Genomic DNA, 13,557 nt, shown 5'->3' with positions numbered 1-13,557 from the left:
AAGGGAAGAAAAAATTCAGAAAATTTTAAGTATCAGATGTTGGATGTGAGCTTGTTTTCTCAGGTAGCTTGTTTTGCCTGCCACAGAATTCATCCTTGGTACTTTCTGGAGTCCTGGACTTCCATTCCCTGCCTCATGTTATGAGAAGGCCCCCTCCTCCACAGGCCTAAGGACTGTGGCACCCCACAGATCAGCAGTACAGAAGACAGGGCAAAGTTTCTCTGATGCCCATCGTCCTATAAAACCCAGAACACACTCATCAGTGTGTAAATTTTCCAACAAGTGAGAGGCTGTAAGGTACCCTCTGCAGCAAACCCACTGAGAAACAGAATTAGCATCCTAGAAAAAAAAAAAGAACACAGGAGAAAGATGTAAAGTTTGATGTTCTTTTCCCTGTCCACATCCTTCTGGGTCCTTGTCATCTTAGACAAACCTTCAAGTTCCTTGTCTTTAGGATGTTAGGGGTGACAATGACACAGAACACACAGCCCAGGTCCTGCCCGAGTGCTGCTGGGAGACAGAGCATCTGAAGGCATCAATCTATTAAAGCCTTTGGTGACCACTGGAGAGATAGCCGGGCAGCTTGCTGCTCTTTTGGGGGACCCAGGTTTGGTTCCATATCCACATGACAGTTCAGAACATCTGTAACCCCAGTTCCAGTATGGGATGCCCTCCTTAGTCCCTGTCAGGTACCAGTCACACACGTAGTACCAGGTACATGTGCAGGGCACATCCATACATTTAGGTAAAACACTCATACACATAAAATCAATCAATCTAAAGCAGAGTTTGTAAGAGCTTGCGGTGAAGGGGAGCGTGCTTGTGCAAGTACAGCATCATTTCTGCTATTTCATTCAGCGACCCGCCTCTTCCCCGACACACGCTCACCACACATGCCTTGATCAAGTCTTCAGAGCTTTATCCTCCGTTTAGAAACTTTACCAGAAGTTGGAAACATTTTAACTGCTCAAATCTGTTACAGTTTCTCCTGGGGGAGAAGCACTCCCAGAGCCAGCTCACCTGCTTGTGAAGGTCAGGGCCAGTGCGGTGGCCAGGTGAGACATCAGCCTGAGCGCCTGCATCTGGTGCTCGATGATCCTCACCTCTTCTTTGCCCTTGGGCCCAAACTGCCTTCGGCTAGAGAAAAGGAACAAACATGACTTTTACCAAAACGCAGTAAGTAGGTAACTTTATCTTCATAGCTGCCAGTGATGTTTCAAACGCTGCAGGATACAGAAACCCAAATCTCCTAAAATGCGGTTAAGGCAGTAAGTTAAGATAGTCCAACCGTCCGAGGAAAACCCCAAGCAAGTTTTTTAGTTTTCCTAGAAATGAACCTTCCCACCATGGTATATGTGGAAGGCAAAACAGATCTATCTACTACATGGAGTAATTTGTACTCCTTAACATTTACATGACATTTCCGAGCTTCAAGTGCCCCACGATCATTAATTATTCAGCTTTACTAGGTTTGTAACATAATTAATAGGACAGGAGCCGTAGCCTAGAACATATTTCAAATGGACATTCTCAACAAGGAGGGTGGTGGTGGCCTCCGCGCGGCTGTCAGATGCACAGGTAGATCATTACTCTCAGCCCTCCTAAGTCCCCTGCAGTGCTGCGTGGCATAGTATTCAACTGAAGCCCCTGTGTCTTGTTACAGTGGCTGCAGGGCACTTGGAGGCAGGTGCATCTCATGTCTTTCCTCAATGCACTTCCTGGGACTGTCCCTGTAGCAATGCCCATGGGCAAACCCTGGTGCCGGCCAATACTCTCTGACTCGGGTTGATGATATTCTGCTTTGAAGTAGCCATGAACTTAGTTTTTATTTTTAAAAAATAACAGCTTAAACACACACACACACACACACGTTATCAAACATCCAAAGCAAACCTATGTTATAGACACTATTGAGCCAAGGATACCCATGCACTTACAAGCAAATTTTTCAAAGTTTTAATTTTTGCACCTTTGAGGGTCACATCAGTTATCTGCATATCAGATATCCATATTATGATTCGTAACAGTAGCAAAGTTACAGTTTTAAAGTAGCAACAAACTTGATTTTATGGTTGGGATCACCACAACATGGGGAACTGTATTAAAGGATCGCAGCATCAGGAAGGTTGAGAGTCATTGGCATAAGGCATTTACAAATCACAACTTGTCTGTGTCAGACATGTGGGAGGGGAGAAGGCAAACCAACGCAGGCATACACTGGGCCAGAACGCTACAAGCAGAGTGAGCAGACATCCCTGGGCACAGTCTGACCACTCCAGACGGTTGTCCCAGGAACACTATTATCCCCTGCCCTTGGTCCATGCCCTTTCGCCCACACCATCTCCACCCAACCACAGCAGGGCACGGTCTCAAATGAGAGGTTGAGCAGTATGCAGGGTAACCTCTCAGTTCCAGCTGGAGCATGATGAGTCCAAAAATAGAAAAAGAAACTTCATTTTCAATAAGGGTATCATCATAATGTTAGGTTATTGCTATGGACTGAATTGTGTCCCCACAAAATTCATACACTGAAGCCCTAATTCCCAAGTGACTATTTGGAGATAGGGCTTTTAGGAAGTAACTAAGGTTAAATGAAGTCATAAGGGTGGGGTGCTAATCTGATTTACCCAGCAAACCCTCCTTCAACTCAGTGTGTTGCAGGAAGGTCAGGTAAGGACACTCAAGAGGACAGATCAGAAGACAAACTACACAGACACTGAATCTGCCGGTTCTTGGACCTTGGCATTCCAACCACAAGACCCAGAACCACAAGACATAGATGCTTATTGTTTAAGTTTACCCCATCTATTGTGTTTTTGTCATAGCAGCATAAATGGTCTCATGCAGTTACTTAAAATGTTCTATTTGTCCCCACTCTCTAGAGTTTTAATTCTGTTTTATAATTCTACTGTAGGTTTATTTGCAATTATTAAAGCCCAATTTTCACACTAGACATGGCCATATGCAGCCCACTCCTCTGGGAGACAGCTGTGCCACCAGTATATTAGATTCTGGGCACCTGCCATGTTCAAGGTCAAGTCCCAGATATGGAGCTCATAGCCCAGAACACAGAGAAGACCCAGTTATGATGGCCCAGCCTTCCATCCCTGTCAATCACCAGTATTTCATCTTGGATTTCCAAAATATCATTTCAGGGTACTCTACTCACACAGAGATGGCAAAGGAAATGATCAATAACAACATCTTTTAGATCTTGATTTGCTGAAAAATCATGATAGCCGTACAATTTTAAATAGAGTTCCACCGAAGTTTCTGTTTCTTCAAGCAAGTCTTTGCTTTGGCACAGCACACAACAGATACACAATATGGAATGAATGGGTTTTTCAGATGAAGAAACACAGGCAAACATGGCAGAGTGGCCTGGTCAAGACCTCAAGGAAGGTTTGTTGGATGCTAGATCAGTGTGGGGGTAAGCAGCTGCCAACTTGTTGACAACGTGGCAGGATCTAGAGTCACCTAGGAGACGAGACTCTGGGCAAACCTGTGAGGGATTCTCTAGATTAGGGTTACTGAGGTGGGAGACCCACCCTGAATATGAGCACCATTCCATGGCCTGGGCTCCAAGACTGCATAAGACAGAGAAAGCTAGCAGAGGTATTTATCACTTCCTTCTTCTGTACTACAAGAAACAGTGTGACCAGCTTCCTCACGCCCCCTGTGTCACGCCCTCCCCACCATGGCTCCCAGTGCCAAGCCCTCCCCATCACGGCTCCCAGTGCCAAGCCCTCCCCACCATGGCTCCCAGTGCTGAGCCTTCCCCACCATGATCGACTGATGTTTAAACCAGGAGCTAAAATAAACCCTTTCTTCCTTCAGTTGCTTTTTCTCCCGAGGGTGTTTGATCACAGCAAAAGAAAACAAAACTAATACAATCAGTTTCCCGGTGTGATTTGTGATGGTCCCACTTCCTCTTTGACTCTTATAGTTCAATATGGTAATAGGCACGGGCCAGAGAGACCACCAAGAGTCCACACAGCAGGCCTCAGACTATATCTCTTCATGTGGCAGGGAGATCGGCCAATCTACTGCAGGATTCTAGGTGATTTCATAAACTTGAGAGGTTTTACAAGGATATATGCATATATTTTTAGATAGTCTTTGTAAAATGGAATGATCCAACAGCTGTGGAGTCTGCTCTCATGATGGGGTGTGCGGGGCTTTAGGGCCACCAAACTGTTTGCTCAGGGCATAGTTATCTCTGCCCTGCAAACCTTCAGAGTGCCATCCACTCACTGAGTTTAACTGATGGCTCAGGAGGTACTGGGTTTCTAGCCCCATTGCCTTAGACGGTCTTCTATAGTTGTGAAGAGACATCACGACCATGGAAACTCTTATAAAAGAAAGCATTTAATTGGGGCTGTCTTACATTCAGAGGTTTAGTCCATTATCATTATGACAGGAAGCATAGCCACCAGACATGGTCCTGGAGGAAGCTCAGACTTCTACATCTTAGCAGACAGCAGGAAGAGAGTGAGTCACTGGGCCTGGCTTGAGCTTCTGAAACCTCAAGTCTGCCTCTAGTGACATACTTCCTCAAACACCAACTCCAGCAAAACCACACATCCAATAGAGCCACTCCCTAGGATCCTATGGGAGCCATTTTCATTCAAACTACCACACCCTTCATGGATGGGTTTCTTTTCTTCGGCCACAATAATTTATCACCACCTCCTAACCTGACGATTACTTCTTTGACACATAGCCACACACAGGCATTTAAAGTATAGGAGCCAGATGCTTGGGAATCTAATCCAAATGCCCCTGTCTGGTATTTAGGAGTTAACTTGGGCCTTGCTTGAACCTTTAATGATTCTTTGTACTTTCTGTCCATGCAGGACTCACTGCCTCCACCAGCCTCAAACCCAACTGTCTGGACTCATCTGTGGTGAACCAGCCACATGTTCTCTCTTGACACTGAGACTGTTTTGATTTTTCTCCCTCTCTTTAATCCGTTCCTTCAAAAACCCGAACAGAACCAAACCAATCAAAGCAGAGTGGCTTCTCCTTAGAATGTCCTAAGTATTCCCTCTGTAGTCCTCCCTCCAATGCCAGTCTCTCTCTCTTTCAGTCTGCACTAACTGATGGTTGCTGATGCTTCTCCTCCCAGAGCCTTGCTGATCCTGGACTGTGAGCCCCACCTCCCAGGGTGAGCTCATTCCTAAAGATAGCAAATGATGTCCCCATGATTGCATCATCCAAATGTAAGCTAGCAAATCCAGAAACCCCAATACCTCGTGTATAAGGCTATTACAATGTAGGGCACTGATGCCCAGTACAAGTCTCCCCAGGTGACACCCAGGGCCAGGTATCAGACCACTGAGGAGAGTTTCAAGATATCAGAGTGCTAGTATCAGGCCTAGTCTGCTTAACCTGCTTAGCCTGCTTAGCCTGTGTGGTCCATCCTTTCCTTGGCATCCTCCATCTCCTCATTGACACTGCTGGTTCCCTATGAGGCTCTGCTGGGTGGACACCCCCTTTTTTCTAGGGCACTATGAACAATGAGCCACTTAAAGATGGCAATCTTCCTGACCTGTTGGCCTCCACATATCTGGAAGTTAGAACAACCTACATGTCTACGGTCTCTGCTATCTGCCTCATAGCTCACACCTGCTTATTTTCATGTGCCCCAGCCTGGCCTGGAGCAGGGACTTCCAGAAAAGAAAGAAAGGAGGGCACACTGGATACCACATCATCTCAGCAATTGTACTCCAGCTTCCCACCTGCCACCCCCATTCTTTCCTGAAATGTTTACTTATTTATGGTTGTTATGAACAAAGAAGTAACTCTGACAGTAGAGCTATGGTAGAAGCAGTAGACAGAATAGAAATTGATGAGACTGAGAAAGCAGGAGAGAGGAGCCAATCCCTGTAATACCGACAGCCCTACCCTGGCTTTCTTATAGGAGAGCAGAAGGAAACCAGTGGATATACAGAAAGTGGGGCACACCCGCTCCTTTCCTCAGATGCTGACAGTCTCCAAAGCACTGAACGGGAGTTTCTATTGACTCTTTACCTATCTGATACTCTACCTGGTTTTAGAGGTGGCACTAAAGATTAATGACTCTTCTGCTCAGAGATGCCAACAGAGATTAGTCCTAGGACGGCCACTATTAGCCCCAAGCTGGTTGGCTAACTGCAAGAGAAGCAGCAGATAAAAAGGAATATCGAGTCTCCGGGCCGTAGAAAGTATGGCCCACATGGCAACCTTGCCCAGCCATTCTGAGTCACCCTCTTGTTCATGCTGTCAGGACCCAGTTGGGCACACTGAGGGTTCCTTCCCTGGTTGCCAGCATCTTGGCATACTACCCCGAACACAGCTCACTGGGCTGTAATCCCTGCAGCTGGCCAGCAATTACTGCCTGCCAGACATTTTTATTGTTCCAAAATATGATCTATATGGATACAATATTCTTCCTGTCTTTTCTTCCACTGGGTTACTATTTTTTTTGTTAAAAACACATGTAAAGGGTATATTTTTCTCTGTAAACACAATTCTTATTTCAGCACTCCCTCCAAAGGAAAATAACTCAAATCACTTAGCTTTCTCCTGATCTTTATAAAACTAAGAGCCGTGCTGATATACACAATGATAGCCACGTGAAAATCCATCCAGGCCTCAGAGAGAGCTGAGAATGATGCTTTTTAGAATATAGATCTGAAAGGCTATTTCTGGACTCCAGCAACAACTAAGGAATGGAGGAAACATTTATTTTCGGTTGTTGTATTTCATCCCTACTCAATTTTGAACACGGCTGCTTAAAGCAACATTCGCGGGAAGTGACACAGCTATTAATCACTAAGGCAGCTACTGCAGGCGCAGCCTCTTGGGGGGACCGTGCTGCCTGCCTTCCCTGCTCTCCCTCTGGTCTCTTCTCCCAAAGGAAGCCAGTGACCTACTAAAAAGATAATTGCTTCCCATGTTTCCTGCTCCGAAGCATCATTGCCTCAGTCTGCTGTGAATGACATGCAGTCACCCTGGAAGGAGGAAAGCCTGCGTGGCTGAGCCTCTGTCCTTCACCCTCAGTCTCGGGGTACAAGCCAAGGGTGCAAGCTAGTTCACAGGCATCTCCTCAGCCAGGAAGAAGGAGAGGAAAACTCACTTCGTTCAGTGTCGTGGTGCTGACCTCTGCAGATGAAGCTGGGCCTCAGACACATATCCATGGCCACTGGGATTTATTAATAATTCAATTTCAGGCTACAGTCAAGGGAACCGGTGAGTGTCCTCAGTGGGACACCCACATCCCATATCACTTTACAGAGATACCTCAACCTGTCAGAGAGCCCCAGCCCAATGCTTTCTGTTTCTCCTCTCTTAGGGGGACACTCCTAGGTTTAGAACTTAGCATGCAACTATTTGTACAAATCAGAGAGAGAGATAGAATTTGTGTGCAGTGTGTGCATGTGTGCAGCACACATACGTCTGGGTATACGTGTCTGTGTGTGTGCATGTGTGCAGCACGCATGTATGTCTGGGTATACGTGTCTGTGTGTGTGCATGTGTGCAGCACGCATGTATGTCTGGGTATATGTGTCTGTGTATGTGCATGTGTGCAGCACACATATGTCTGGGTATACATGTCTGTGTGTGTGCATGTGTGCAGCACGCATGTATGTCTGGGTATATGTGTCTGTGTATGTGCATGTGTGCAGCACACACATATGTCTGGGTATACATGTCTGTGTGTGTGCATGTGTGCAGCACACATATGTCTGGGTATACGTGTCTGTGTGTGTGCATGTGGAGGCAAGAGGTTGACATCAGCTGTTTGTCTCTATTCTTTCCCACTTATGTTTTAAGCAGGGTCTCTCACACTGATGTTTTGAGCAGGATCTCTCACTTAGCTAGAGCCTGATGCTGTGCTCAGGATGCACAGCCAGCAAGCCCCTGGGCTCTGCCAAATTCCATGCCCCCAGAACTGGAGTTACAGATATATGCCACCGTGTCTGGTTTTTAGGTGGCTTCTAGGGATCTGAACTCAGCTCCTAATGCTTGCATGTCACACACTTTACCCACTGAGCCATCTCCCCAGAATCAAAACCAAAGATTTTAAGGACCCTGTCATAGCACTGTGTAAATCTAAGATGTCCCTATGAGCTCATATTTTAACATTTGTCCTCCAGCTAGTAGTGTTATTTTAGGAGGGCCATGGGGCCTTAAGGAGAGCCTAGCTGGTCACTAAGGGTGGACACTTAATGATTACAGAAGAACCTGGTTCCAGCATTGTCTCCTTTGGAAATGTGAGGAGACTCTACTACACATTCCACAATAAAGGCCTTTATGCCTTCCTTGCCGTGATGGACTGAAACCTTGAGTCTAACTAATCCTTCCCACTTATATTTCCTTAGTTGTTTGTGTGGAGTGTATTGGGCATGGCTACACTAACACAAGCATTTATTGAACCCAGAAGACTGGGGTCCAACTATCAAAAACCTGGCTTCTTATTATCAAATAATGTATGGGTATCAACACCCCAATTCCCAGCTTCGAGCCTTGCCACACTCAACCTTTTCTGATTCCCATGGGGTCAAGCTTGGCATCAAAATGGGGACTGGCTTCCCATAATGCTATTTTTGTTTAAAGCTGAATGCCTAATGGTTTTCTCTTTGTACTCTGAGAAATCCTGCACAAAACATCATACTTGACATGTTAGATCTACCAGGTTTTAGCTGTCACTCTTCAGCTAAACAATTTTCCATCCATCTCTACAGCTGATGAAAGAAGTGTGTGTCTGCAGGTCTACTTATGCATAGATAAACATTGCTTTCCCAGTGGCCTTGGGCAGAGGAGATGGCTCAGTAGATAAAGTCCTTGCTTTGTAATCACCTGAGTTTGGATGTCAGCCAAGTCAACCTTAGACAAATACAACCTCTGGTGGTTGGGAGGAGACAGGCAGATCTGGGACTCCAGCCAAAATGGTAAGCTCCAGGTTCAGTGAGAGACCTTGGTTCAAATAATAGTAATAACAACAACAAAGTGAAAAGGGTTGAGGATGGCGCCTGGTGAAGACCACTGCCCTACACAAGCACATGCATTATTGCTGCACACACACATACACGTATACACACACAAACAAAAAAAAAACCTTAACTGTAATTAGTATGGAAACTGCTCCCAAGAAAGCTTTCAAAATAAAATTCTAATCTTGTAAACTCTCTAGAAATAACATTTGGGTCTCCAAACATCCTGATAGTGATGGAGGAGGAATGTCTGTGAACCAGCTTGCACAATGACCTTGCACCCCAAGACATCTCAAGGTCAAGGGCAGATGCTAGACACACAGTTCTTCTTCCAATGTGAGATTAATGACAATGACAAGTTTTAAACATGGGCTATTCAGTGAGAATATACAGAAAGATATGTTAGTTTATTGCTTTGATGTCACTGCTGGAAAGTCTACATGGCAAATGAGGACAGTGGCCCAAGCCTACAGACAGAGATGCTGGAGCCTGCATGCCACTGCTAGTGTGCAGCTCTTTAGGAAAGAGCCGTTGCCATCATTCTCCCCATCTCCCTTTCTCGCAGATCATGCCAGGTCTCTACCCAACAGGCAGCACACAGAAGTTGTGGTCAGTATCTGGCAGGGCCCAAGACTTTGCTCTCTGAGATGGTGAAGACCATTTTCATCATTGGCACCGTGGCAGCAGCACAGAACGGAGCATCCTGCAAGAGTCTGGAGTGATTAGGAACAAGGCACTTTTTCCTCTGAGTCAATGGGTGATTTAAAGAGCTCAGATGCCCTTCAGACCAGAGATAAGGACCCACAGCACTCTCCCTGTGTTCTCCTGAATAGGTTCTTTCTGACCAAAGTCACCATCTGACAGAAAAGACCAAAAGTAGGCTCTCCTTGCAGCAGAGACTGGCCAAGATCCCTGTTCTTCTTTGAGGGTTCTTCTATTTAAATAAAAGTAGATCGGATCTATCACATTCTTGTTCAAAGAAACTTCTTTAACACAAACACCAAGGAACATAGCTTCATTTCTGGTCAATATGCTCTTGTGCTATTCTGGTGCCTGTTGTTGCCGGTGGGAGGCGATCCCAGGACTGAGCCATCACATCCCAGTTTATATCACTGGTGGGGCAAGGGGCAGCAGAAGACATGACTGTGGAAGCCCAGGCTTGGGACCATGCATACCTAGCTTGGGACCATGCACACCTGGCTTGGGACCATGCACACCTGCCTTACAAGAGATGCAGATGATGCCACCTGTGTGTGGGTTGTCTTGTTCAGGAAGTCTGTGAGCCTCAGGTTCCTTGACTATAAATGGGCTTAGAGTGACAGCCAAGTGAGATAAAGCTACATGCCTGGTATATCAGTTGTCCAAGATACAGCAAGGGCCACCATCAGAGTCCTTACCATTCAAACCACAGTCTTCAAGATAATCCGCCAGTCTACTCGTCCCTAAGAAAGTGATTAAAAAATTTTCCCAAAAGTTGTTTTCTTTATTCTGTCCACCAAAGCTTCTATAAAAAGGAGAAAGTCTGCTTCCAGCATTCAGTTAAAAAAAAATGAAATTGGTCTTCACAGACCTCGAAAAGAACAGTACTCAACTTCATATGGAAAAGCAAAAAAACCAGGATAGCCAAAACAATCCTGGACAATAAAAGAACTTCTGGAGGCATCACAATCCCTGACTTCAAACTCTACTACAGAGCTACAGTACTGAAAACAGCCTGGTATTGGCGTAACAACAGACAGGAGGACCAATGGAACCGAATAGAAGACCCGGATATCAATCCACACATCTTCGAATACCTGATTTTTGACAAAGAAGCAAAAAAAAAAAAATCAAATGGAAAAAGAAAGCATATTTAACAAATGGTGTGGGCATAACTGGATATAAACATGTAGAAGAATAAAAATAGACCCATATCTATCACCATGCACAAAACTCAAGTCCAAATAGATCAAAGACCTCAACATAAACCCAGCCACACTGAACCTTATAGAAGAGGAAGTGGGAAATACACTTGAAAGCATTGGCACAGGAGACCACTTCCTAAATAGAACCCCTGCAGCACAGATACTGAGAGAAACAATTAATAAATGGGACCTCCTAAAACTGAAAAGCTTCTGTAAAGCAAAGGACAAGGTCAACAAGACAAAACGGCAGCCTACAGAATGGGAAAAGATCTTCACTAACCCCACCTCAGACAGAAATCTGATCTCCAAAATTTATAAAAAACTCAAGAAATTGGTCACCAAAAGAACACATAATCCAATAAAAAAAAATGGAGTACAGACCTAAACAGGGAACTCTCAACAGAGGAATCTAAAATGGTTGAAAGACACTTAAGGAAATGTTCAACATCCTTAGTCATCAGAGAAATGCAAATCAAAACAACTCTGAGATTCCATCTTACACCTGTAAGAATGGCCAAGATCAGAAACATTGATGACAACTTATGCTGGAGAGGTTGTGGGAAAATGGGAACACTTCTGCATTGCTGGTGGGAATGCAAGCTGGTACAACCCCTTTGGATGTCAGTGTGGCGATTTCTCAGAAAATTGGGCAACAACCTTCCTCAAGACCCAGTGATAACACTGTTGGGTATATATCCAAAGGATGCTCAATCATGCCACAAGGACATGTGCTCAACTATGTTCATAGCAGCTTTGTTTGTCATAGCCAGAACCTGGAAACAACCTAAATGCCCTTAGACCAAAGAATGGATAAGGAAAATATGGCAGATTAACACAATGGAGTACTACACAGCAGAAAAAATAACGACATCTTGAATTTTGCAGGAAAATGGATGGAGCTAGAAAACATTATTTTGAGTGAGATACCCAGACACAGAAAGACAATTATCACATGTACTCACTCATAGGTGGGTTTTAAACATAAAGCAAAGAAAGCCAGCATACAAATCACAATCCCAGAGAACTTAGACAACAATAAAGACAGTAAGAGAGACATACATGGATCTAATCTACATGGGAAGTAGAAAAAAGACAAGATCTCCTGAGTAAATTGGGAGCATGGGGATTTTGGGGGAGGATTGAAGGGGAGGTGAGAGGCAGGGAGGGGAGCAGAGAAAATTGTAGAGCTCAATAAAAATCAATTAAAAAAAAGAAAAAATGAAATTGATGAGAAAGAAGGCACACTAATGCTCATGTTAAAAAGTGTATGTGTGTCTGTAAGTATGTTTGTCTCTGTGTGTATATGTGTCTGTATGTGTATGTCTCTATATGCTTTGTGTATATGTGTGTCTCTGTATGTGTGAGACTGTTTGTGTGTCTGTCTATGTGTCTGTGTGTATGTGTTTGTCTGTGTCTGTGTGCTATGTATTTGTATATATCTGTGTATGTGTGTATGTCTGTGTGTGTATGTATATCTGTATGTGTATCTGTGTGTATATATGTGGTATGTCTGTGTGTATATCTGTATGTGTATCTGTGTGTATATATGTGGTGTGTGTCTGTCTGTATGTGTGCTTGTCCGTTTCTGTGTGTGCTGTGTGTTTATGTATCTGTATGTGTCTGTCTGTATGTTTGTGTGTATGTGTTTGTCTGTGTCTGTGTGTGTGCTGTGTGTTTGTGTATATCTATGAATGTCTATGTGTATATGTGTACATATGTGTGTATATATGTGGTGTGTGTCTGTGTGTATGTGTCTGTCTGTATGTGTGCTTGTATGTTTCTGTGTATGTGCCGTGTGTTTGTGCGTATCTGCGTGTCTGTGTATGTACATGTGTGTCTGTATGTATGTGTATGTGTGTATATCTGTGTGTGTCTGTGTGCATATATGTGGTGTGTGTCTGTCTGTGTGTATATGTATGTATATATGTGTGCTGCATGTTTGTGTGTGTCTGTCTGAGTCTATGTGTGTGTATCTGTGTGTCTGAGTCTATGTGTGTGTATCTGTGTCTGTGTGTGTGTCTGTGTGTCTGTCTGTGCTACATGTCTGTGTGTATGTCTATGTGTGTATATGTGTGTGTGTCTGTGTATCTGTGTATTTGTGTGTGTGTCCATGTAGTGGAAAACTGATATCAGCTGCCCCCTTTATGTATATTGAGGAACAGCAGTGATTTTTCCCTCTGAATTCCAGGCTGAAATAAGATAGACAAAACACAGCTTGAGGATGGTGTGGACAAAGCCATGGTAGCAACAGATTCTTTTCAGAGCCAATCAGCTGACCTTAGTGAGGAGCCTGAGTGATATTCAGTTGGCTACCACACAAGGGAAATTAATTTACTTTTTCAGAACTACAGCCTTAGCAATAGCTATGAGTGACAAAAGTTGGTTAATGTTGGGCATCAGGACTGGGCTTCCTTGAGCTGTATCCTAATGACTTCAAAACAAATCTACAATGTTGTAAAATGTGGAGACTTAGATTACAGCTGAGACTCTCTGGCATGGGTTAATGGCTTCACTGTGGAAGTAGTCTCTATCTGAGATCCTGTCTACAGGGTGACATTCTCCCTGGTCACACCATCTCAGGATATTGTAGCACCTCAGCTGCTCAGGTGAGGAATAGATTCCTGTTGGGAGCCAGGCCATCATTCTCTCTCTTCTCCATCTACAGCAGGTGCAGC

The 13,557-nt window shown here is 44.5% G+C and overlaps 1 protein-coding gene across 1 annotated transcript in view; it reads right to left on the bottom strand.

The window, feature by feature from the left end:
* LOC121465587 (acyl-coenzyme A oxidase-like protein) overlaps window positions 1–13,557 on the bottom strand; it is a 300,287-nt gene that overhangs the window by 143,875 nt on the left and 142,855 nt on the right. The window contains exon 11 of the mRNA XM_041678830.1: window positions 1,021–1,137. Coding sequence (XP_041534764.1) covers window positions 1,021–1,137 — 117 coding nt within the window. The remainder of the gene's footprint in view (window positions 1–1,020; window positions 1,138–13,557) is intronic.

The sequence above is a fragment of the Microtus oregoni genome, unplaced genomic scaffold, assembly GCF_018167655.1.
Source record: "Microtus oregoni isolate MIOR12 unplaced genomic scaffold, Mior012 000031F_ref0000149, whole genome shotgun sequence".
In the NCBI taxonomy this organism is placed as follows: domain Eukaryota; kingdom Metazoa; phylum Chordata; class Mammalia; order Rodentia; family Cricetidae; genus Microtus; species Microtus oregoni.
The sequence above is the reverse complement of the archived record's forward strand: the minus strand, read 5'-3'. Positions and strand labels throughout refer to the sequence as shown.